This window comes from Manduca sexta, chromosome 28 (assembly GCF_014839805.1).
Source record: "Manduca sexta isolate Smith_Timp_Sample1 chromosome 28, JHU_Msex_v1.0, whole genome shotgun sequence".
NCBI lineage: Eukaryota > Metazoa > Arthropoda > Insecta > Lepidoptera > Sphingidae > Manduca > Manduca sexta.
Genome location: NC_051142.1, coordinates 8,066,012 through 8,093,388, shown reverse-complemented (window position 1 = coordinate 8,093,388; position 27,377 = coordinate 8,066,012). Strand labels below are relative to the sequence as shown.

The following is a 27,377-nucleotide window of genomic DNA, read 5'->3' as shown; positions in this document are numbered from 1 at the left end:
TCTCGATGTTTAAAATTTATAAGATATATTAATATATGTGGATATTACATAGGTTTTACATTATTAAGTAAGTGGATACATTAATAAATCTCCTTATTTTCTGTAAATTACGTTACTTATGGCCTTATTTACAACTTACGGAAGTAAAAATGCAATTCCCGTTTCAAGTCTAGATTTTAGGGCAAATCTATCAATGTATCATAGAATAAATTAGTAGTTCAACGGCAGATGCTGCTTACTTGAGTTTATTTATGTATCCAGGCCAGATAATACTTGTTTGCCATATAATGAAATATGACATACAATGTCTATGGCATATTGGCATCAAGTCACATGGGAAAATATTTTTTGGGTGCATTCTTAGAAACATACATAAATATTTATTTTATATGAATGCAAATCACTTACTGTAATATAGTTATAATAACAATATAAATTGCTTAAACCACTTCTGTTCTCATTCGTTTCTCTCCATGCTACTGCCTGAAAAGTGTTAATTTAGCAACAATTAATTTAAATATAGCTTTTAGGAATTTATCATAACTGTTTCATGGCCATTTATGGCTTAATATAAAAAAAAAATCTTTATTTATAAATAATACATTATTTTCTACAAAAATTAATTGTAATAACAATCATGTATGAGGTATATTATATAAAATGTTAAAGGTAAAATTATTATTAAGTTGTAATTTCTATGAGCATGGAAATCATAGTGTTTGATATAAGGAGTTTTTCTTGACATCAATTTCTCTCAGAATGATATCTTGTTAATTTCAATAGTGTATTCTATTATGATTTTTCATGATGAAAAATCCTGATAAACTTAAAATAGCCTATTGTATTGATTATAGCTGTCAAGTATCAACCTACCTGATGAAATTGTCATAATGCAATGCAACTAGATAATCAGGCGACCACAACTTTTATTGTTCTCTCAATAAACGCTCTGCACATTGGACAACCTTCCATTTTTTTATTAGAACATAGCTGACAACAGCACATGTGCCCACAGGGGATGAATACTACTTCACATTTGGCATCCATACATATGACACATTCAGACTCGAGCACTGAACTTTCAGCTTTATCAGTACTGATTACTCCCGACACATTCCCTTCCATGTCATCATCTGGAGGTGCAGATGGTTCCACTGAAGTTGAAGGCTCATAGTTATGATTTTTACTTTTGCTCCCTACATAGCAATTTATTGCTTTTATAATGCCCTGCCGGTCTGCAGACAAAGATACTCCACATTCTTTCAATTTTTCCACAGTAATGTCTGTCAAAAAGCAATCAGAAAACAGAAATTTTACCAAAAATGGCAAACAATGAATAACACCTTCTTGCAAAAGGTAATTTGCTAGAGCAGGGTCTAAACATTTCCCAACATCAAGTAAAGTTTTTGGTGCAGAATCTATTAATTTTTGATAATTTTTCAACCAAAAATCAGTTGTTTTGTCAGTTTCAGACTCCATTTCTTTTAAAGTTTCAATTAGTTGTTTCCTTCGTTTATTCTGTTGTGCGAAAAGATCATCTAACAAATTAACCAAATGAATCCTCTGTTGCAGTAGCTCATTATAGTTGTAACCAATATGTAACTTTTTTTTCTCTTGCTCAATCACACTAAGCCTTGCCAAGTGTGAAGATATCAAAGATATTTCTTGATTTAAACTCCAGCACCTGGCATCTACCCGCTCCAGCAATGATGCTACTACTGCTTTCTGTATGTCCTGATCTTCAAGAAGCTGACCTACCAAAGCCAATCGAGATTGATCCTTTGCTTTCAACAGCTCTGCGACCTTTTCTGAGCCTTCTAAATCTTCTACTAACATACTTTGTTTAATGTTGTTCCATGAATCCTCATAATACTTTTTGGAATATTGGATGGCATAGTCATCTTCTATGAGCATTTCCATTGCCCTCAAAACATCAGATTTTTTGACATTGTCATAATTTTGGCGTGTGATTTCAAGGAGTCTATCATGTTCTGCCTGCTCATGTGCTAATTGTTGCTGTATAATTTCCGGTTTCAAATTTTCAAACTGTATGAAATTAGTAACCAAACAGTGAATTTCTTTTTCATCCTCTTGTATTGCTTTAATTAATTTTTGTCTCTCTAATTCTTTTGCTTCTTGAACTTTAGCTATCTCTGAATCTAACTCTAATTGTTCTTCTAAAACTTTTGACAAGAATTTATCCCTTTGTTCCTTTGCAGCCTTGTGTATTCTATTTTCTTGCTCTATGATAGCAGCCTCTTGTTCTTCCCAAGTTATGGAATGTTGTTTAACAAAAGGGTTATGAATAGAATTTGGACTCTGGATAGGTAAAACTTCAGACTCTATAGGTATCGGAGGTAAAAATTCTATGCCCATTTTTGTACACAAAAATTTCATAATTTCTTCAGTGTTTTGAGTTGCAATATTCTCTGGAGGAAAAGTAAACTGTTCACCATTCAACTCAATATGTATCAAATTGCTAGCAAAACATAACTCAGGACAGAGTTCAGTCAAATCCTTATTATCACTTATTATCAACTTCCTTAAGCATTTTAGTTTACCCAGTGATGGTGTCAGCTTTTTAAGACTATTTTTAGACACATCCAAAATTTGAAGGCATTGCATATGTTGAATACTATCTGGAATGTGCCTTAACATATTATCCTGGACATACAATTCGGCTAGGTTAACTAAATATCTAATTTCAATGGGCAAATGCGTAAACTTATTGTAACTTATATTGAGCACTTTTATCAGATATAAATCTGCTACTTGTCCACCACCTTCCAGGGATTGCAGATTATTGTGTTGTAAATATAAATATTCCTTCCTGTAAACTTTGCAAATTGAGAAAGTCCCAGACGGTACTTGTTGTAGATGACACTCTGATAGGTCAAAGTCTGGCTCTGGGGACTCTTTCGCTATATACAATTTCCTCTCCAGTTTAGCGCGAATTTCGGTATCATTGTTGGCATTTTTTCCAAACAACGACATTGTCGCTTTGTGTATACACGAGCCACCACAACCCATTCAATATTATTGAAATAGTATTAGTAAAAAAGAAATTAAAGTTATCCGTTGTCACCGCGTTCTGATAATCATTGCAAAACGACTAATCGTCTTATTTACAGATACGGCTTTTTATATACTTAATAATTACGATGTTATATGACTCATTTATCTATTAATCACTATTCTAGAAAAAATAATAACAAAATATGGAAAAAAACAGATTTGACATTGAGGAACGAGGATAGTTTCTTTTTTTATTTACTTATTGCCATGGAAATGAAGATAGTGACAATTAGTGTTGCTACTATTTGCCTTTTAATACACTCAAAAGAAAAAATCTTCCCAAAACGTAGTAATTAAAAACCATAAAATTTTTCATTATTTTATCTCACAAGATTACTTACTTTAAAAAATAACTAGAATTTTTTTGGTCGACCAATAAATTCCAATTCGATGAAAAAAATATTTCATATGTCTGTCAGAATCTGAAGGCAAATAACCGCGAATGATGATGTTTCCCTAACTTTATTTTATCAAGTCTAACCGCAACTTATTATACAAACTGTCTAACTCAAGGTCCAACCGTCCGTCCAACCCTAAATCCTCAGAACAATGATAAGCATAGAAGCTCAGAACAATGACAAGCATAGAAGTAACACTATGACATTTGAGTGTACTGTGTCTTAGACAGCAAGAAATTGAATTGTGTTGCGATCCCTTTCGACATCTTATCGATATCGATAGATGCTTTGTCTATCGGCTATGGGAAATTCCCAGACCTGCTAAAATAAACACTTTTCGGTCAGTCAACTACAAACCGTTGCAAATTGTTATTTTAGATAAAGGCTAAAAAAAGATATCAAAATCCTGATTTGGTATTCAACTACCAAAAGAAGTCTGGGTATATAAAAGCACTCGTTAAGAAGCTGTTAAATTACAATAAACTATAGAACTACCGGCTTTCTACGAGCTAAATTTTGTCCAATTTTCATTCGTTATTTACAGCAGTTTCCATGCCTTCCGAAACGTCATTCAAACAAAAATGGTCAAGCATTTGGATTATTAAATTAAGAAAATGTTAGAAATTTCGGAAGGAATGGAAACCGCTGTAAGTAACAAACAAGAAATCGGCCGGAATTTCGTTTAGGAGAAAGCCAGTACGCCTTCTGTTCTTTTCTGACTTTCTTAGGGATTAAAAGATACCCAAAAGGTGGGATTTGACAGAAGCTACTAAAATGGGACAGTAAAATTAAAACACAGCGGTATCATTCATGTCCCATATGTTTGATAACTTATTTCAATGTTAATAAAACTTTGTCGAAATGCTTAGAGCAAACACGGTGCTGTTTTTTCCAATGCCAATTGGGACGAGCTATGGCAACGATCCATTTTTGCCTCATAGCATCATCTGTGGGGAATCTGCAATGAAACACATTGTATGAAACATACTATGAAAATCAGATAGTTTCCTCGACTCCAGCCTTCGCGCACGGTTTCCAAGCGGCTTTTACCACTACACCACCGTATATTAAAAGTAAAAGGCAATTTATGCAAAATAGTAAACTATAATATACTAACATCTATGTTATCGACAGAATATGCAGCACAACACTATTGAACACGACTACGTAAATTGGTAAAAATGAAAAATACATAATAATGACTGGATCGAATGGTCAACAGCAGATTATAATATGACTACAGCATAATAAAGTATAATTAATAACACTTTTTGCACTTATGTACAGGGTTTAAGCAAATATATTAGGTTTTTTGTTTACTCGCCGATGGAAGCTGATGATTTCAGTTTCATTTTCTTTACGAGAAGAATGAGATTTACACCCCACAATAACGCAGGCCATTGCTTGTTCCTAGGGCTATATTTTACTTAAACAGCACTGTGTATTTATTAAAATTAACAACAACAATATTACACAACATGTAGCCACTTTTGAAAAGCACGCGCTGAAGTATAACGTTACTAAATTGTGTGGCCGCGTTTGTGACATTGTTTTGAGATTGGCAAGTTGGAACATTTGACATTTTATTTGCTTTTTAATTCGGCATCATAAAGATGACCAAAGGTAACCATTTGATTATTTTAAAGTGTACGCAAGCCTACCTTAGCAACATAATATTTGTCTCGTTCTTTTCAACGGTTTTGGCCTATTTGAAAAAATAGGATAAGAATATGAGGGTAATTTGGATTCCTTCTATGCTTGTTCTTGTTCTGAGCCTAAATCCAACCAAAAACGTTGACACTGGCAGATGCGCAAACCGCGCCTTGCTAAAGAGAGAGTAAAAAAAACACAATAAAAAAGCACGAATAACAATTTCTTTTTTTTTAGTTTTCTCTTTATACCCGCGAAAAACTCTGCGAATAACTGACAATAACTTATCTAACAAAAATTATCAAAATTTTAAGAAATTATCCATTGCGCCTCTGTCCGCCTTTTTTGACGAATCAATGAAGTTATTTTTTGAGTTATTCTACAAAGAAAATTCTTTTTTATATTTTTCTTATAAAGGTGGAGGAGGTGTCTCAAATTATTCTTTACTAGCTTTTGCTCGCGGCTCCGCCCGCGTTATTAAGTTTTTCGGGCTAAAATTTTCCACTATAAAAGTCTCGCTATATATTTTCCCGGGAGCCTATGTTTGTCCCAGGGTCTCAAACTGTCTCCATACCAAATTTCATTTAATACGTTGGGTAGTTTGTGAGTTTAACACGTTCAGGTAGACAGATGCAGCGGGGGACTTTGTTTAATAATATATTTTTGTAGAACTTTTTAAGGTGGTAGCTCAAGGTCCATTTTCATACATTTTGTTTCGGCTTTGGTAGGGTAAAGTAAAATTCACGTAGATTCGCAGTTGAAGAAAAATGTAAAAATAATTAATAATCATGGATATTTCGGCCTTTAAAATTTAATATGACGAAATTTTAAAGGCAGAAATATCCATGATTATTAATTATTTTACATTTTTCTTCAACTGCGAGAACTAATCACTAACTAGACGTGAATTTAAATTCTTTACTTGCCAATACTTGTTTAGTTACCCAGATTAAAGCCGAAACAAAATGTATGAAAATGGACCTTGAGCTACCACCTTAAGAGGAACGATCCCGTCATACATCATTGTTGCATAACTTTAACCGTTTACGCAGCGCACGCACGGAAGCTCTCAAAACTACTAAATTTTCCCCGTTTTTGCAACATGTTTCATTACTGCTCCGGTCCTATTGGTCATAGTGTGATGATATATAGCTTATAGCACTCCACGAACAACGGGCTATCCAACACAAAAATATTTTTTCAATTCGAACCGATAGTTCCTGAGATTAGCCAGTATTGCTTCGCTCCTATTGGTAATAGCGTGATGATATATAGCCTATAGCACTCCAGAAACAAAGAGCTATCCAACACAAAAAAATATTTTTTCAATTCAAACCGGTAGTTCCTGAGATTTGCCATTACTGCTCCGCTCCTATTGGTCATAGCGTGAGGATATATAGCCTATAGCACTCCAGGAACAAAGGGCCATCCTACAAAAAAAATAATTCAATTCGAACTGGTAGTTCCTGAGATTGGCCATTACTGCTTCGCTCCTTTTGGGTATAGCGTGATGATATATAGCCTATATCACTCCACGAACAAAGGGCTATCCAACACAAAAATATTTTTTCAGTTTGATCCAGTAGTTCCTGAGAATAGCGCGTTCAAACAAATAAACAAACTCTTCAGCTTTATATAATAGTACTAGCTTTTGCCCGCGGCTCCGCCCGCGTTATAAAGTTTTTCAGGCTAAAGTTTTCCGTTATAAAAGTAGTAGTTTCCCGGGAGCCTATGTTCTTCCCAGGGTCTCAAACAGTCTCCATACCAAATTTCATCTTAATACGTTGGGTAGTTTTTGAGTTTAACACGTTTAGGCAGACAGATGCAGCGGGGGACTTTGTTTTATAATATATTTTTTAGAACTTTTTAAGAGGAACAATCCCGTCATACATCATTGTTGCATAACTTTAACCGTTTACGCAGCGCACGCAACGGAAGCTCTGAAAACTAATAATTTTCCCCCGTTTTTGCAACATGTTTCATTACTACTCCGCTCCTATTGGTCATAGCGTGATGATATATAGCCTATAGCGCTCTACAAATAAAGGGCTATCCAACACAAAACATTTTTTTCAGTTCACACCGGTAGTTCCTGAGATTAGCCATTACTGCTCCGCTCCTCTTGGCCATAGCGTGATGATATATAGCCTATAGCACTCCACGAACAAAGGGCTATCCAACGCAAAAATATTTTTTCAGTTTGTACCGGTAGTTCCTGAGATTAGCCATTACTGCTCCGCTCCTATTGGATATAGCGTGATGATATATAGCCTATAGCACTCCACAAATAAAGGGCTATCCAGCGCAAAAAGAATTTTTCAGTTTGGACCGCTAGTTCCAGAGATTACCCATTACTGCTCCGCTCCTATTGGGTATAGCGTGATGATATATAGCCTATAGCACTCCACGAACAAAGGGCTATTCAACGCAAAAATAATTTTTCAGTTTGGACCGGTAGTTCCTGAGATTAGCGCGTTCAAACAAACAAACAAACAAACTCTTCAGCTTTATATAATAAGTATAGATAGATTCAATGCTCCACATTTCTGTCACTTTGTTATCCTATAAGTTTGATGATGGTTAGAGTTTGTTTGTAATAAAAAACCAGCGTCCATAAAAGAAGCGGCGCTTGCAACCCTTGAAAACTGAGCGACCATGACCATGGGCAACCCGCTAACGGGTTCATCAACGAATATGGATTGTGATATGGATGCGCGTAGTCTAGTCGTAGAGAACTAACAATCTAACCATCACCGTATTCGTCGGCATGCGCATCGGAAATATTAGAAGGATTGGGAGGACGGGGAACACAGCGAGGACGGAACTGCCGTCTTGTGGAGTGTAAGACTTTCAAGAAGTCGTGTTTACGACGAATATTCAGAGTGATACCTATCGTCCCCTGGGTCTGTCAGAACTGAACGCGGCCGTCTCCATTTAGCGCGGTCGAATTGAATATAGATTGAAATTTGCCCAGCCAAAGTATTCGGACGATTGACCGCCCAATCGAAATAGCGTCTGCTAGCCCATGTGCATAAAGTGCCAAATGGTAGGCATATTAGTGTCCACGTGGAGGTTGCGATTGCGAACGTACCTACCACATGGCACCAAGAGCGCGTCTTAGAAATTTGTTTTGCAAGACCTGCAGACGCTGAAGTCGAGTAAGCGGTATATGGGCGAACGCAGGCGACTCTTGTCATAATCGGTCTAACACACGTAGTAAAGATCCGAATCTTGTTGCAGATGGACATTTTACTATTATTACTTATGAGCCAATGTAATTGACCCATCGAAAATGCAGTTCGCGCGCGTACCACGCTTAAGTACATGTGGGACGCAGGTCAATTTCTGGTCAAGGATCACTCCTAAATAATTAAACATATTGGTTCAAGGAATGATTTGACCAGACATACTAACTGATGCGCAAGGAGCTTAGGTTTTCCATTTCTTAGTGATAAAAAATGCCTCGCCTTTTGATCGTGATGGCCCATTTGCGAAACCATGCATCGAGCTTGTCGGCTGCGGTCTCCAAAGTGCGCACCACCTGATCCGAGTCTCTACGTAAAACGCAGATCGTCGTGACGTATGCGAATACACGTCTTTTAATTTTGTAATATCGCTTATGTAAAGCGAAAAGCAAGAAAAAGAAAAAGAGAGAGCGGAGCAGTAATAGTGTGTTGAGAAGAGAAAGTTTTTTTGAGAAAAAGTCTCATATGATGTGCACGAGCTGTGTGGGCACATTGAGAGTGTACAGCTGTTGTGACACACTTTGTTGAATGGTTTTTTTAACATCGAAGAAAAGAGCACCAGTAGGTATGTTGTATCTAAACCTCTTATAGACATAGCCCGTGATGTGGAGAGTCTGATGCAGAGGCGGCCAACTTAATGAAAATTAAATACGGGATATGTTGTGGATGCCGAACTGCCGATGGTTACCCGCTTTAAAATACCTATTCGTTTCTATTCTCCAAAGGGATGCAGGAAATTGAAGGAAATAAGTAGAATATAATATTTTACAAATTACTTATATTTACTTTTATAATTTTATTTTACCAGTCTCTGCAAATTATACTATTGGTGTAAGTATAAAACTCTATTCAATTACATTACAACACATAAAATATAATTATAGATATATTCAATTATTAATTGTAGGTGCGTACAACTTATTTAGAAGACACTAAAACATAGGTACATAATAGATAACAAATGAATAATTTTGCAACTGAATAGGTAATACTTTAAATATACATATTTGTTAAGTATATTATCATTGTTTTACGTAGTATGTATATACTACTGTCTTGTCTGTAGCCTTGTAGGTATCTACAAGGCTACAGACAATACAAATAAAAAGCTTTTTTTTTCTTTTACAGGATTATTAAGTACATAGGTAAATACTTAATTACAGCTAAAACCTACGATTTGTTACTAATATTGAAACTAATATTCCGAAATCATTAAGAACACTCATAAAAATAATAATATATGTAAACAAAACATCTCTAAACCAAACTGTTCTGCTCCTGGCCACGGACCTCCTTTACGTTTGAGAGAATTTAGGCCTTTCTTCGTTTTGACAGCCTAATACTAGCACAATTTCTAATAATTATAATAATAATTTCTTTGCTTTTACGTGTCATGATAATTTGCGTTTGATTTAAAATCATCCCCTGAATTAAAAACATCGCGAAAAATATTATCATGGGAGTCGTCAAAATTGTGCCACGATTTTCTAAAAGGTAGTACCGCACTAGTAAAGCTAAAACGATTTGATATCCCACTTGGTATGTTGTAAATGTTTCCAGTTGTATAGTCACCATCAAAATTGAATCCAGACGGTAAATTTTTATCTTTATAAGAAATTTGATTATTATTATGAGGTTTCTCTTTATAACTTTCTGGAACAGGTCCCTTTATTGTCGGTGCATTTTGTGCATATGTAGCATAGGATGTATATGGATGATACAAACCGTTATAATCGTGTTTTTCGAGATCTTCAGAAGTTACATTCTTGGAATCATTTTTCTCTTCCCCTTTGTTTTCAATACCTTTAGGCTTTTCATGTATAGTAACTGAGCTTTCGTCTGCATTATAACTATTAGTTATGCCTATTGTTTTACCAAAATTAGTTTGTTTAGGTTTATACTCTAATCCCACTTTGTCATCATTTTGTCGTTTTTCATACAGACCTTCTATAAAGTCTACAGTAGACTTCATGCCTTCGACTTGACTTGAATAATGCTTGGATAATGAGGGTACAGAACTACTTTTATCAAATACTCTTAAAGGCGTGTCTTGTTCTTTGGTTTTCTCATTTGTATTGTATACGTTTAGGTTTGAAGCTTGGGATGGATAAACATGGTGTTTGACAATTTTTTCTAAACGGTCAAAGGCTTCATTTAAATCATCGTCTATAATATATTCAGGAGAATAATCCCTTTCTTTTGCCGATAAGAAATATTTGGATTTACCTGCGATATTTTCTTCATCTGTTTTTTGTAAAGGTAGCTCGAGATCACTTGGATAGTCATGTCGATTACGTGTAATCTCACTCTCATCAGTTTCACTCATAACTTCTCTATCGATATCTTGTGATGGAACATATCTTTGGGTGACATGTGTTATGACTGGATACTTTATTTCTTTTCCTCTTCTGTTTCCTTCAATGTCCGTCTGCGACAGGGCCTGCGGCGTTTTACTAAAATGATCAAATACATGAAATATCGGAACTTCTTGTAATTTATAAGTTTCTGGCGTTGGTAACAATTTGATCACCACAGTTTTACCTTGATGATATCCTATTCCATGCCCATCAAAGGGTTTGTTTTTATCGCTTTTCTTTTTCAGCGGTTTATTAGCTGTGTCATCCTCATCTGCTAATGGGTTATCCGAGTCCGCATCGCAGTACATTTTGTTTAATTTTTTTGTATCCTTGTCCGACAGTCCTACTCTTTGACCAATATCGGCACCACCCTGAAAAAAAAAAATTATTAAAAAAACAATTAATTAATGTAGATTATACAATGTAAGTGGTGTCACGATCGACAATTATATTTATTATATTGATAAGTATTGGTATTATCATAATGCAAAAAATAGCTATGCAAGGAATTGGAAATTGGAATTTTCTATAATTACGTATAGATATTCATTAAATTACTACAATAGTGATTTAGAGAATTTGTAACGGGAAAGGTTTTTCACGCGGACCAAGCCGCGAGCAACATCTAGTCTGGTAATCATTTTTATTTGAATCACATTATTTCACGAGCGTAATTAGGTCGTTCGAATACTCCATATTACTCTATATTTGCTGGTGGTAGAATATATTTTATATCTGCCCGGATAGCGACCACCGTACACAAGGTGTTAAAACCAGCCATAGTGGCCCACGCAAGTGTGTCGCGTTCCGGCTAGGGGTCGCAAACCGGTATCCCGGATTTCGAAAATACCGGAATACCGGACCAAATTAAGAACTTCAAAATACCGGTTTTTATTTTACAAAAACCGGGATTTTCGGTATTTTATAAAAATAAAATTCAATACAAAATGTGTAAAATTAATTAATTAATTAATTTCTCGAGTTTTAAATCGCAAAAATTTAAGCTGCTTGCAATTTCATTCATTCGTATAGGCGTATATTCTATAAAGAGCGAGCAAAATAAATGGCTTATGGCTATATTGCTACTTTTGTTTTGTTCTAAGCATAGCGGTGTTAACTGTTAATTGTTATTTTTATTAGAACTTATTAGAAATATTTTTTGTTCGTTAAAGTCTATCCTCATCACTACATAGTATAAAACAAAGTCGCTTTCTCTGTCCCTATGTCCCTTTGTATGCTTAAATCTTTAAAACTACGCAACGGATTTTGATGTGATTTTTTTTAATAGATAGAGTGATTCAAGAGGAAGGTTTATATGTATAATAACATCCATTAAATAGTGGAGAAATACTGTTATTTTGTTATGTTATACCCGTGCGAAGCCAGAGCAGGCCGCTATGTTTTCATATAAAACGTTCACAGTTTTTCTGTAGTGTATTTAGTATCAGTATTGCACCCGTGCAAAGCCGGGGCGGGTCGCTAGTTATTCATAAACGTTATTTATCTAAGGAGGGAGCATTGCTGTGATAACAAGTTTGTTTCTCAGTGCTGACAGCATGGCAGCCTTCGCAGTGCGTAGACGTAGGGCCAATGTGATTGGCTAATATTGTGATACAACTTGAATCTAGTTGGCTGTCAGACTAACAAAGCTGAACAAACAGCAAGCTGTCAGATAAACAAAGCTGAGAAACATAACAGGGGGAATGGATGTAAAATCCAACCTGTTTAACAGCCTTGAGCTGCCTACAATAATGGCCTGGTATTTCATGGCAATTTCGCGGGGTTTACCGAAAGGCCGACATTGTCCTTATTTACCCTATCTATAGCTGCGGACACATAATCGACTTGCTTCTGAGAATAAATTTTCAAGTCATCAGCATACAGATGGTACGCACAATGAAGATTTTGTGTTAAGAGGCTTATGAAGATAGAGAACAATACTAGGGAGAGTATGCCGCCTTGAGGGACGCCACAGTCTATATCACGCCAGCTGGACGAAGAATCGTCTAGGCGCACCAACTGTTGGTGTCCCTGAAGATATGACGAGAACCAATTCAGTACCGTAGGCGAGATCATAAGGTAGGAGAGATTTGCAAGAAGCATGTCGTGACTGACTGTATTGAAGGCGTTGGAGAAATCAACCAAAGCCAAAACAGTGACTTTGGAATCCTCCATGCCCGCCCTAATATCGCCAGTCACTTTGAGGAGTACAGTAATAGTGCTATGGCCAGGCCTGAAGCCAGACTGGAGTGAGCACAGTAGGTTGTTTCGGTGCACATGCTCAGACAGTTGCTTGTGAGCACAGGCCTTGAGCACTTTGGAGAGAAAAGGAAGAATGGATATGGGACGGAAATGCTTAGCAAGTGATGGGTTATGGATTTTAGAAAGAGGGATAGCAATAGCTCTCCACCACAAAGACGGAAAGATACGAGTGCTGAGGGAGGCGTTAATGATATGGGACATGATTGGTAGAAGTTGATCCAGGATAGGGATTATCATGCGACGACTGATGTCACAGCCAGTGGCATTGGATTTCATGGACAGGATGACTTTTCTAATTTCACCCAACGGCACAGAAGAAAAATAAAAAGTATTAATGTTAGTCCTGGATAGACCCGCTAAGAAATCCATGATACGACGCCTAGTTTGGTGATCAATCATGGTAACAGATGTGAAATGTTGATTAATGTTATCCAAACCAATAGTCGCATTGTGGGGATCTATGTTTTTAACTTTGCCAATGGCCCAATACCCAGAGCTCCGAGGAATCTCCAGATACTGGCTGGCGAGGAAGAAGAAATATTACTGAGAATGTGTCGGCGTTAAGCATTACGTACTATCTGGTTATACCGATTCCTTGCAGCCTTAAAAAGGCACCAATTCTCCTCCGAACGATCCCTTCTGTATTGGCGAAAAGCCCGATCCCTTCGTCTTATCGCCATCCTAACCCCATGTGTAATCCATGATGCAGGAGGACGTTTTAATTTAATTTTCTTTAAAGGGGCTGATCCCAGCTAAAGTTAGCAGCGTCTCCTTTCAGTTTATCCGCATCAATGCGACCAAAACTACGCAAGTGCCATATCTTAGAGTCCCCTCTAGGGGACTTGGGAGGTTTTAGGGCGTAAGACATGTAGATGAGATCACAGTGAGAGAAGCCAGGAGCGGGAAATTGACCGTGGGAGAAAACAGGGGAAGGAGCAGAGGATAATGTCAAGCCAAGTGTCGTGATCTTCCATATTATGGTGCGTGGCTTGCTTGAGTTTACGACACCGGGAGATCAGTATTTAAATCACCCATGATAATGTGATGAGCATATTCTGATCCTACAGATTCCAGAACTGTTTCCAGACTGGAGAAGTAATCAAGAGTAGGGGGACAGTAAATAACACCTAGTAAGGTTTTCACTCTCTTGACCCAAACCTCAAGAAACAGAAATTTCGCATAAGCAGAATAAGAAGCAGAGGAAGATATTACAGTTTTATATTTCCAGGGTGCTACGTGAATATATAGCGCCTCCGCCCCCTCCCCTGTCAACTCGATCATTTATAATCAAAATGAAACCAGGGATGGGGTAAAGGGTAGCAGGAAGGTGAGGTTTGAGCCAGCTCTCAGAAATCAGAACGGCATGAACGTTGGCTTACGAAAATAATCTCTTTTCATTCAGTCTTTAACTAACCACTAAGCTGTCATTAAAATTTGACATTTAATTACTAACTTAAATGTATATTTCCTATTTTTCTAATATTTCTCCAAATACCGGAAATACCGAAAATACCGGAATACCGGAATTTATTTTAGGTCAATACCGAAAATACTGGTTTTGAAAAATCGTCCGGTATTGCGACCCCTAGTTCCGGCATCAGCCTGTGTATATCCGGCTGTGTATATCCAACAGGCTGGCATGACTGCCGAGGAGTAACCATCTCTCGTCAGTCGACATTCTATTAGAGCCCACTTCATTCACCAACAGGTACAGTGAGGTCACTTTGCTGTGTGCGTAAAAAAAAAACTATTTTTCGGTCGATTAAATTTAAATTCGGCACATTGAACCCGCGTGGATAAATAAAAATTGGAGTTAATACCCATAATAAAACATCTCATAAGCAAATTTATTGATCTTTTGATTATTAAAGTTATTTTTGGTAAGAATAATAATGTAAACATGTTTAATCACCTGTTTTGGTACGAGAGTGTCCTGCCCATTGGCGGAGAAAGCTCGTCGGCTATAATGCAGGACACTGTCATAGTCGTAACCGACGCCGAAGTCCGACACGGCGAACGAGTTGTATTTGCGAAAGTTATGCCTTGCAGCTGAGGATGAATTAAATCAAGTTACGAACTGGCGAAAGCACATTAAAAACCGGCAAATATCTCACCAAACATTCTTACTCCGTTTTCCGTAATCATGTTTAAAACAAGCTTTTTACGAAGTCTTCTGCAAAATATGTTCCTTAATCAAATCGTCTTTTTATTGCATAGTTCAAAACTATTTAATTTATAAATCTGTTAGGGTATACAATCAACTATGTCGTCATATTTTTACTCATTACAAACCTAAAAAATTAAGACTAACTTGGCCAGATAATATAACTTTACTCATGTTTCTAAATAGTGTAACATTTATATTACGTAACATTGTACAAATAGTAAGTAATACATTCTTCACAAACCATCTCAATGTTATGTATTAGTATCGCGATACATCTTTAAGGCCTTCCCACAAGAAAACGGCCTTGAGCACTCGATCCACGATGACGCACGAGCTACGGGAATATGCTAAGAGTTACGAGTAATTGCTCGAAAAAAAATTTAGGCCGCTAACAATATTAGTTGGAAATTAATATAATGTGTACTTAGGAGGAGATGTACGGAATCAGCATTTTCAATGACTTTCCCATTTTGAAATTAATGAATTATTCTTAGAAAAGAAAATTATTCTTAGGATAGGTAAGCACCGCGATAATATCATCACGAATACTTACTTTAATATCCGCATAGATAAGCAATAAACTTAATTTATATTCGCAACGTGCAATGTGTGCTAGTGGTCACTGACACATGAGATAGCTTTTCCTTAGCTAGTTAATATCATACAGTGATTTATGTGTTTGCGAAAGTGCGACGTCATTTTGAAGATTGATTTGAATTAATGATCACAACATAAGGCTAGATAATCATATAAATTCCATAATATTTATTATTTGTAACAAATTATTTTGTATAATAATTCTAAATTTAAACCCAACGTTTTATTCATAGTATTAACAGTATACTTACGCTGTAAAATGTTTTCCCAAATAACATTAATGTAGTCATCTCTATCAGGACTACTCTGCATGTGATAGAAACCCAGGGTGTGCAGGAGCTCGTGTACTACGGTGCCGTGACGGAAGCAGCCGCGTCCAGCGGGATGGCGCCCGGATAAATTCAAAATTTGATAGCCGCCTTGGTATCCCACTTGGGAAAAACAGCCTCTTCGACTACCCTGGAATATGTTTCAATTTTTTATGTAAATTCGTTATAAATCAATTGTGTAGTATATTAAAAGATTAATTGGCACCTGTATTACGACCGCGTCGCGATCTCCTTTCTTATACGGACGGAATTTAACACAAGATGCCTGTGCGATATCGTCTATACCCTGTTGAATAGCCTGTATCTGGTCCCCATCTACCAAAAAAATAATAATATATTATTAAGTTATTACTCTAATCCCTCTTTGAGCATTCAATAAACTAATAAATAATTAAATTACTTACTAAAATGTTCTCCTTGGATATAGTAAATCACTTCATTGTTCGGCCATCTCTTGGTAGTGTCCTTCAGGCCGTTCCTAGATAATCCCTCGGCAACATTTTTGACTATCAGGCGACGTTGTTGATCGTTCAAAATTAAATCGCCTTCAAATTTACCACTGTCTTCCCACGCGTGGTCTGACACAGACTCCTCTTCGTCATAGTCGATATCAGGATCCGAGCCCTCTACAAATATTATATTATTGTATTTAAAAAATATATAACTAGCACCCATAATCATGGTATGAAACTTCAATAAGAAAAGCATTTTTTTTTAGTTAAATTTATATCGATATTAGAAGTGATACTACACTACGTAAACCAAAATTGCCTGTTGTGAATGTTCAAATAAATACGTTTTCGGTGAAAGTAACGAATGTCACAAAACATAAGTACCTATAGCTAATTCTATCGAAAGAGAAATGAGCCGAGAAGGAGGCATTATAATTCTATTCAACGCTTTTAATACTCACTTCTCAATATTTGATCCAACTGTGATGTCTTTTTGAGGTAATCCTTGAAGTCTTCGATCTCATTGTGCGACATAGAGAAACACTGGTCAACACTGATAACGATAAACACCACTAATAACTTTTTCCATTCCATACTGATAACAAATAAGCTGTATATTCTAGGCAAAAAAATTACAGAAATAATGAGCTATTGTCTTCGTCTTCAACTTAAAAACCAACTTCCATTAAGTTTCCCTACAAAGTGTGTCATATTAACGGTTTCATAGCAATACTGATATTCAAATATTTTTAAATTGTATGGTAATGAAATCTGCCGGTTTTAGTCCAACACTGCGTGATTTTTTGAGAAGGACAAAACCCGCCGGGGTGGGGCAAGGTTTAATATAGTATTCGATACGACCATTTCACAAGGTATTGGGCCGCAACTGCGCCGCGACGCTTGCGACAGCGTGCTTTGTTGACAACGACACAACGCCCAACCATCGCTCTATCATAACTAGTGCAAAACCAAGTTGCTAAACTGAACCAGCTATTTGTATCATACAACAATAACATTAAATTGACATTTTTTGTAATTGATTGAATGTATTAGAACAAAATAATAAAATATAGAATGGACATTGTAGATATTATTCGGTGTGTCCAAATAGCCAATTGGAAATAATTCAAGTCGTTATGAGTACGAAAATATTAACTAACCAATACAATAGTACTTTCCCTTTATTTTAAATTTGCAAAAAAATATATATATTTTTCCTTTGTAACACCAGTTAACTTTACGTAAGTTTTAATAATTTTATTTGTAGTACTTAAAGATATCAAGCCTTGTAATAAAGTTGAACTTGTGTGTAAAATAAAGAAGTAAGACGTTATGTGCCAAGTGACTAGTGACCAGGTGCTCCTCGCCTACGCGACGCTTGCATGAACCACCTCGCACTTTATTTTTACAAAATTGGATTAAATTTTTGAATCTAAAAGCAGCCCTTTATGTCGTGGTCCAGGCCAAAAAATAGGTATTCCTTAGCCCCTCCAATATTTTTTTTTAAGTACTAAGTATGTAATAATAAAACATACTTTACAAAAACACTTAATCACTAACGTCCTTGTATCAATTTTGAGGTGTTGAAAATAGAAGAAAAGAAGAAATGAAACAGCATATTTAAAGTAGTACATTAAAAACCGTAATTTTTATTTTTGAGAAATGCAACGTGCATTTGAATCGAAATTTTATTCAGTAGTGGTAAAATTAGATTCTAAATAATATTTTTTTTAGGCTAACGAAATAAACTCAATAATGATAATATTATTTTCGTTTTACAATGTTAACTACATTACATCTTTGGAATTTTCTTCAGAGTCTTCGCAGTACATTTTATTCAATTTGATAATATCGCTCTCTGACAAACCGTCTCTTTGCCCTATTGTCACGTTCTCCTGTAAAAAAATTTGAAAGCTAGCAATTAGCAAACCATTAACCTATAGAATTCAACCGTGACACGATGAGTTTGATTTCCATATCTCATTCGTGTTATTAATTCAATATTATGTACGAAATGATGAAAGTGTCACTGAGTCACCATCAGGTACATAAAAATACTTGTATACAGTAGTTAGTACGTATAATATGTTCTTGCTCAGACGATTGTTTGATGAATTAATAGCTGAACAAATTTAGTGAACCTAAACATAAAGCTTTGGACAAACAGGCGTGTAGGGTATAGGACCCAAGAATTTGAGTCAGTACCTCACTATAAAATATTAACACATATTTTTATATGTAGGTAAGCAAAAAGACCTTTTACACCTGCCAGCTACTACCTGGACAGTAATTAGTTAATATGGTCCAGAAATTGACACGGGTGTATACATATTATAATTAATTAATCCAAATGTGTGTACCTGTAAGGGGATAATTGTTTTATTTCCATTTTTGCTAAACGCTGTCTCCGGATAATGCATAACGCTGCCGTAATCATAGGGCACTCCGAAATCCGTCACGGTGTCATTGTTGTATTTAGCAAAATTGTGTTCAGTACCTAAACAAAAAGTACTAACAAATAAGGAAACAGTATTCTAAAATCACGTAATTTTAATAAACAATTGTATAAACTATGAAATTATACCAGCTCGTATATTTTCCCAAACAATTTTCACGTAATCATCACGATCATAAGTGCTTTGCATGTGATAAAAGCCGATTGTATGAAGCATCTCATGTACAACCGTCCCATGTCTGAAGCAGCCTTTAGCTAAGTTCAACACTTGATTTACTTCGCCATCCTCGTCGTCGACACTTAATCCAACATTTGAAAAACAACCGTTTGCGGAACCCTAATGAAACAACAATAATTCGTGTTAAATTGTTTTTTAAATTTATAATAAAGAAATAATTGCATTGCTAAATTAGAATTATAAGTAATTAGTCATTGCAAATTGGTTCTAACTATGACCAGGCAAATACAAAATAAACTGAAATCCAAAAACAAATTCTAGGATCGTGGTTTACTTATATTTTCTTTTTAATGGCTATTGTCGGGATGTGTTTTTTGTTTAGCAACCAATGCGTTTCTACTATATATAGCACTAAGCCCCATGATCGCAGAGTACCAATATTCCATAACACATAGTAGGCACTCTAAAGTACTTGTGTTCCCTTAACTGATTGTTCAACACTTCATTTTAAGTGTGTTACTCAGTTACTAACGTTTAAGTAGAGACATTGAACAATCTGTCTAAATTATGTTTTTGTACAAAAAAGCACACGGAGATAAAAATCAAATTTACGAAGAACTAAATTAATTAATATAGTCTTCTTGTCAACGTACTTATACATTGATTTACGCCGACCGTACATTCTTGTTACAATTTTAATGGCAGAAACTTAATTCTTTACCCCTAAAGGGAATTAACGCAGTACAGTATCGACTAAAGTTATTAGACAAAAATATACGTTAGAAAAACAAATTCGTCCTGCCCATTCCCATACACTTTCAATTAACCGTAACTATGGTTACGTGATTTACTACTCAAAGTTTACTCTAGCGTAATGTTAACGCTGCCGTTTTTTAGTTCTAAATACGCTCACGTGGCGCTGTTTAAATTTCTATAACGAAACCTTTACTTACGTTAAAGAAATGCATAAATTCGTGCTGGGGATAGTAGACCAAACGATCAGCGAGCGAGCGTACTGCTAATTCCTAATGTACGTTCTAATTTAACAACTCTATTCATATAATTCCAAAGTATGAAACCGGCAAGTAATTTTCGTGTAAGTAGATTCAGGGAGCGAAAGCTACTTTTACAATGTTATAGCAGCCCAAAATTGTAATATCGAGTTATAAGACCAGAACTATTTTAATATCATTTACCTGTATAACAACTGCATGTTCATCATGTTCCCTTTTTACAAATTTAAGGCAAGATTTGTTTGCAATATCCGCCATTCCAGTCTCAATTATCTTCACTTGATCCTCATCTGTTATATGTTACAAAATGTTAAAAAAACGTAAGCAAATAAAAAAACAAACATTTGCCTAGAATGTTTTCAACTCAGGTTTACTCAGATGTTTTCTTTCCATTTCCAATATTTGAAAGGTATTGCATTTTCATACAAATTGATACTTGAATGTGTATTTAGGTGATACATTTTGGACTCTACGCTAGCTAGACGCCTCTAGTATAGGTAATGAGCAACATAATCAGATATTCACAGAATGAAGCGGCAAGTTAATGTTTCTAAATGACAAAATCAATTAGAGACATTTAGTTCATGACGTTCTACAGTAATCTGAGTTTCTTATATAGAATGGTACATCGTTTATGATCCTTAGATCTAAAATTAGCTTTTCACAATAAAAGAAAATTACATAAGAATAAATATGTAGATAATATGGATTTTTTGTGACTTAACAATTAAAACTAAAATCTATCTTTAAAAAAAAAAATAACTTCTCTATAATAATAATAATATCAGCCCTGTATTATACTGAGTATAATACAGGGCATGCCCAATGCTGAGTACGGGCCTCCTCTACTACTGACAGGGATAAGGCCTTAGTCCACCACGCTGACCTAGTGCGGATTGGTATACTTCACAAACTCTCAAAATTTCTATAGAGAAATTCTCAGGTATGAATTCCTCACGGTGTTTTCCTTCACTTTTCTTTCTTAATAAGTATCAGGTATTTTATATCAAAATAACAGAAAATCCTAAATTAAATATGCGTTTATGCAAAGTGGAAGAGACGGGTCACTGGATCAGTTTTGTGCCTTTCATAACGCATTTAGGTATTTAGGGACAGGTTGCCGATTATTCAGAAAAAGCAAGGTTTCAGCAGATCTTCCAAAAAAAAGCCCAAAAACATTACGAGTATACGTTACCCATACAAATAAAAACTAATAACCAAAATCATCCTCTTCAATGTGATAAACGACTGTACGGTTAGGCCACCGCTTCGCGCCTCCCTTCAATCCATTGCGCCCTTCCATAGCGGCCGTGACAGCAAGCTTTTGTTCCTTAGTGAGAATCATATCACCTTCGAAGAATTCTCCAAATTCACCTGCACAGAAAGGTTAAAGGTACGTACAATTTTTATAGTTGCAATCTCATATACCTATAGAAACAGCTTCATATAAAAAATGTGATTCTTTAAAACAATGTTTCTACATTATTATTTATCTTAATTTTATATACAGCACAGGATTGCCTAGCTGTATAAGGAATCCCAATTAGTTTGCCGGACACGGGCGCACTTTCTATGGCGCATAACGGTAAGGATGACACAAACAGGAAAATAATCAACTGTCTAGACATTGATTCACAATTAATAGTGTTATAAAGTTAAATAAATTTAACTTACCAAGATTTGTATCGGAAAATAAATGTATGAGATTCTTTGGCATCGTCGGCGCAGCGTTAACTGATACAACTAAAACGGTTAGTAGAATAACATACTGCATCTTGGATGTGTTGCTACGCGGCTTCGCGGTTAAACTTAACTTGAAGCTACTAGTGAATTGCGCTCGATAAACTTATGCGCGCCTATTTAAATACCATCGGTGAGCAGATACCTAACAGCGGGATATAATCTATCACCTAATTAGATATACGTTTATCACCTGTGCTTACGAAATTAAGTAGTTTTTTATTTCGCCACTCGAGTTATCTCCGAAGGACCCCGCCGCGCTCTCTTCAGGACACCACTACACTCGCTGCGGTTATCTGTGTTGTGAGTACTCACAAGTTAATGACACGTACTCCTACATAACTCTTAAAGGAGGCTTAATCGCAGTAACGTTATGTTACTTTGGTAATAATTTATTGACAAATACTTGACTAGAAATATTTTGATAAATTGATATATATTTACTTTTCGATTGTTGTAATAAAATTCATTAACTCTTCAACTTTTTGAATTTGGGGAAAATTTAGATATAATCTATTTATATTTAATTGCCCACTGTACATAGGAGAGGAATAGAATTTTAGAAAAACGAACTGCCGTTGTAAATAACGTGCTATATTTATTTTACAAAATATAATTACATAAAACCTGACACACAAAATTTAAGACTGTACACACATGCAATCCAAAATTCATGGGGTGTTTATTTATAACTCATTAATAATAATAATAGTAATTTACAATAAAATGTAGATATTAGATAATTATAATAATAAAAAAACTTTACTTAAAGTAAGAATTAAAACAATATAAAACATAAAACAATTTATATAAGTATAAACGATAAAATAATCAATTCATTTCATACATTATGGCATTTTATTAACATAATACTGAACTCGCTAATACAACAAATATATGTACCTACGCCGTTCACTTGGATTTTGCATTATTTGAGTGAGCCTGCACCAATGACTGCTCCGTCCATATTATAATACTAAAATGATCTGGACGCCCTCCATATTAATTTATAATAATAACCAAATAAAATTATGTTGAACATAATATACCATAAGCTGACGCCTATATCCCTAAGTAGTTGACAGTTCTAAAGGCCTTTATACACGACGTTTATTAAATGAGCTGGTGAAGCGCGTTTTTGATGAGCGCGTCGTTTTCGCGTCACCAGCGTGTATTAGAAGTTGTCGTTTATATCGATACAAACGCAAGTGGAACGCGCTTCACACAAACGAAGCAGCGCGCGCTTACGGCGATTCTGCATCGACGTTTCTGCGCGTTTGTATCTTGTGCAAAGGTCTCAACTTGCCGCCTGTCTTGTGTTTGTTGAGCGCCGTGATACGTACAACCCACGTCGCCACCTCGTTTTATAAACGTGGTGTAAAAGGCTCAATAGTCACGATTTCCTGAGCTTTTTTCTATGAAATGGCAGGGACAAGCCTATCTTCCGACGGGGGCAGAGTCCAGTACCGGTCACCACGGGCGCTTTTCATACCCCACCAACGTCGACTGTCCAACTTAGGTATCGAACTCGGTGCCTCGCCAATCTCAGAGCCTAACCATGATGCCACTGGATCTACGGACCAGTAATTGCATTCAAAAAAAATTACAGTTTCGTAAATGTTTGATCAGAATTAAATTGAATTTCGTTCAAACCACTAAAATATTGTCATCAGCGCAGACATCACTAATAGAAGCACGCTATCCGCAACCATAAAGCGATCCGTGCATGTGTCAATCGTGCCGATATAAATGAGCCGCATCGAAACACTCAGCTACAATAACAAGCACTCAGCTATAATAATATGATGTACTTAAGCTAATAATATTCTGCACGCTCATATTCAATCCTTTGAGGCAAACTTGTATTCATTTAAAATCTCATAATAATGTATGCAATAAATATAAACTTTGTGACAAATAATTGTGTATAATATACAACAGGCGATGTCCACTAAATATGTAAGACCTGTCCAGATAAACCACTGAACATACGAAAAATAATTACTAGTGTAAACATCAATTTATTTTGAATACATAATAACTATTAATTTAGGCAGTCTTTAAAATATTTTTGTTAATAATTCTATAAAACCGTTACACATTTTCCTCATACACTAAATAAATAAAACCAAATACTACCCAGACAAAAATGGTAACATACCCTACAACTTAACTTACAATCAAAAATACACATACAAAATACAATATCAGCACATTATATTTCCAGTAAAGCATTGTAAAACACTCTAAACATTGGTCTAGTTGATTTATTGCGGAGGACGTGCGTCCCGATTCAATGAACGTGAACAAACTACCAGATCAATACAATAACATTGTTAAGCCCACTGACCACATAACATATTATACATAGTATTGCTTGCGTACTAGGATTTCATTTATTTCAAACTATGTAGTTAAAATCACACGTGACTTACATTATTGTATATTGATGTATGACGCATGTAATAATATATGTTTGCTATAACAATGACTAAATAGTGAAACACAGTTAATGTAATACCAGCCTTAGCAAGATAAAATGGGGTTTAATTACGCTTATTGCTAACATTGTCTAATATAATTTTCCTACGCATACAGGACGTCAAAAGACTGAGTAGTAAGCGGCACGCTACATGAGTAGTATCACAAATGTACAGCAACTCTACAAACAATCGAAAAGTTATTGCTATTTCACTGAAGACTTCATCTTCTTAAGGCAAATCAAATGTTGATTACACTATGTACTTGTCCTAAAGTTATTTTGTGATTATCATTGACATCAATCTGCTTGTAAATCGAGTGAACTTTATTTACCTACCCAGGACTCGCACTTCGCTAGTCCATATTATGTAAACCTTACACATTATATTAGAATTACGCAAAAAGTGAAGAATACTATAAACAAGTACAGATCCCAAAAGTACATATGTAATAAGTATATCGCTTGCTTCCTTGCAGGCAGCAACATATAGGAAAAATATAATTTTTGAATATCAAAAATAAAATGCTTTTTGACAATGTCTTGAAGAGCATGATGTATATTGGCGTCAACTGTATTTATTCAACACAATAAGGCCATTGCGTAAGTTGGTGCAAATTTTGGCGCAAAAACACACTTAACTATCACAAAATTGTAAAGACCAACTTCGTAATTATTTAACTTATGAGACTTGTTCCTAAAATCACACTGAGAATTAATTATATTATACAGGTGTAACAACGTGAGCAATCGACTGAACTCAACTGATAGAAATCAACAATATCTATAGTTTAATTCGTATGTTAATAGGGATATTATACATAAGGAAGTTCTACAATGGCTTACTCCCACTGGTGCCGATAATGTCACACTCCATATAATATGTAGAACATTTGAATAAGCAAAAAATCTAATTGACCGCAATTCTTGACAATACATTGGGTCATAGATTTGTAATGTTACATTCGGAATTTTAACAATTCAGTAACATTACTTTGGAAACAACGTAGCAAAATTTCTGACTAACCAATAAGCTTGTCACATTTTTTTTGCTATAGAATGTGTTTTAGTTAAAATTAATGCATGTTATATCAATTATAAATCAACTGTGACTCTTAAAATACTGCGCGGCGCCACTTTGCTTTCATATTTTTTTTATTAGGAAAGCTATATATAGACACCACTAGATGTAATATTAAAAGTTATTTGCTGAACATTTTAAACGTACACCACCACGTTTATCTTAATCTGAAATCGGGTACTTAGCAACTTTGTACCATTAAATTGTCTCGTAATTCATACAACAGGCATGCAGTAGCAGTATCGGTACGTAAATACCTACTCACACACTTCCAACCGGAAATGGGACTTTTCCAACACTATTATGTTAACATTTGGCACACACTTCATGTGATATGTATCAGTCGTTCTATGTAATATGGTTCTCAACAGCACTAAGTGCCAATTACAGTACAAAAATATTGTTCGATTATAAACGTTACTTTATAGAATTATAATCTCACTAAAGATTCGGAAGCCCCGCGATAACTATATTGGGCCAATGTAATTCTAATTCAATGTAGATAACTTACTTTGAAAATGATGGAAGCGTCCCATTTCTCTTAGATAAGCGACATGCCTGCAAAAATTTTGTCACTATATGTAGTCGAAAATTGTCTTTAAAACGAATGAAAACACTTGAACCTCTTAATAAAATGCTAATTCACTAAAATCGAACAATAGTGGAACTACTAATACTACAATTTTAATAGTTTCCCCTAATTCGATGTATCGATAAGTTAAATTTCAAAGCTGGCTTACATAATGTAATACGGTGACATCAATAGCAACTACAACAATGAGAAGAATCAAGGACATTATCTCCTAACACTCGAGGCGTCGCTCGTTTGTAAGTAACGCTACGCAAGTCACATGCTGATATGTAAAAGATGACAGTAACTCGATTCAAATACTGATAGATAATATTTGGCTAGTATATTTTGTTAATATTTTTTGCACACGAAAAGCTTTGAAGTCGTAAGCGAGCACTTGCTGTACCATCGACCCGCCCACGTGTCGCATTCGCCCCCGGACGATCACAGTCGATACCGCACAATCATGAGTAAATACATTAATATTAATTAGGCCATTTTAGGACAGATAATCACAAATTTTCTAACTAACAAATCCTCGATGTACGTCGTCACTCACTTTTCAATCGCTCATACATTTTTATCTCTCCTTTTCTTTGGATTAAAATTTACCTGCAACAAAAACAAGTTGTTTTTATATATACAATTTTTTTTACAAGGTGACAGATCTCACATTTTGTCGGCCAGGATAGATAGATACCATCATAATCTCTAGTTCTTCCGCCACGTAACATTACAAATAATGTTGCAAAACGATTTGAAGTACACTGGCCAGTTTGATTGGCCTTTTGTGACTTAATATCTGGGTGATGAGAGGAGTACATTGCCATGCAATGCTTAGTAATTTTAGCCTTTGTAGTGTCACTAATAGTAATGGTCAGTCTTGTCACTTAAAGTTAGACGAGCGACTTGCTCGTCACTTTATTATTTGAAATACATACAAAGTAGAATTATGAAATGGGTCAATACGGATTACCTTTACCACTGTTACAAGACTATTTTTTGAGAAATCTTCATAATATTTTAATTTAATATTAAAAATATTCACAGATTTTGAAACAATATATGGTCAGCAAGAACGCAATAATAAAAATTATGTACAGTTTCCTAAGAAAGTTTTCTTGTAGTTACAATAGTTCAGGTAGTTGTCGTATTGCCTTAACGAAAAATCTACCCTGTGTATCTGAATAACAAATTCAAAACATATGTCGCTAGGTTAAACGCTATGGCCGCCTATAAACAACAGCAGTACTACACAACAAAGCTACAAGATTATATAAAATAATGTAGATGTGTAACTGACTTTGGATGTGTGTGCCTAAGCAGCA

The 27,377-nt window shown here is 35.4% G+C and overlaps 3 protein-coding genes across 4 annotated transcripts; all 3 read right to left on the bottom strand.

Annotated features, from left to right (window-relative positions):
• Nucleotides 1-351: 351 nt before the first annotated feature.
• On the bottom strand, nucleotides 352-3,299 carry LOC115441846 (E3 ubiquitin-protein ligase LRSAM1). The gene is made up of 2 exons (XM_030166760.2): nucleotides 874-3,299; nucleotides 352-483 (listed from the first exon to the last, which is right to left on the bottom strand). Exon 1 carries the CDS (start codon nucleotides 3,028-3,030, stop codon nucleotides 910-912), a length of 2,121 nt encoding a protein of 706 aa, XP_030022620.1. The 5' UTR covers nucleotides 3,031-3,299; the 3' UTR covers nucleotides 352-483; nucleotides 874-909.
• A 5,830-nt stretch (nucleotides 3,300-9,129) lies between these two features.
• LOC115441858 (seminal metalloprotease 1) lies at nucleotides 9,130-18,060 on the bottom strand. 2 transcript variants are annotated; one of them, XM_030166772.2, is made up of 7 exons: nucleotides 16,994-18,060; nucleotides 16,485-16,706; nucleotides 16,286-16,395; nucleotides 16,003-16,210; nucleotides 14,900-15,036; nucleotides 10,910-11,096; nucleotides 10,527-10,821 (listed from the first exon to the last, which is right to left on the bottom strand). In XM_030166772.2, the coding sequence occupies exons 1-7, from the start codon at nucleotides 17,124-17,126 to the stop codon at nucleotides 10,760-10,762; spliced, it is 1,059 nt and encodes a 352-aa protein (XP_030022632.1). In that variant the 5' UTR covers nucleotides 17,127-18,060; the 3' UTR covers nucleotides 10,527-10,759. The 2 variants fall into 2 exon arrangements, with proteins under 2 accessions (XP_030022631.2, XP_030022632.1); XM_030166771.2 differs by having other exon boundaries at nucleotides 9,130-11,096.
• Nucleotides 18,061-18,151: 91 nt separating this feature from the next.
• LOC119190945 (zinc metalloproteinase nas-4-like) lies at nucleotides 18,152-22,050 on the bottom strand. Its single transcript, XM_037444493.1, has 6 exons — nucleotides 21,853-22,050; nucleotides 21,397-21,552; nucleotides 20,362-20,468; nucleotides 19,117-19,324; nucleotides 18,893-19,029; nucleotides 18,152-18,427 (listed from the first exon to the last, which is right to left on the bottom strand). Exons 1-6 carry the CDS (start codon nucleotides 21,950-21,952, stop codon nucleotides 18,320-18,322), a joined length of 816 nt encoding a protein of 271 aa, XP_037300390.1. The 5' UTR covers nucleotides 21,953-22,050; the 3' UTR covers nucleotides 18,152-18,319.
• Between the last annotated feature and the right edge of the window lie 5,327 nt (nucleotides 22,051-27,377).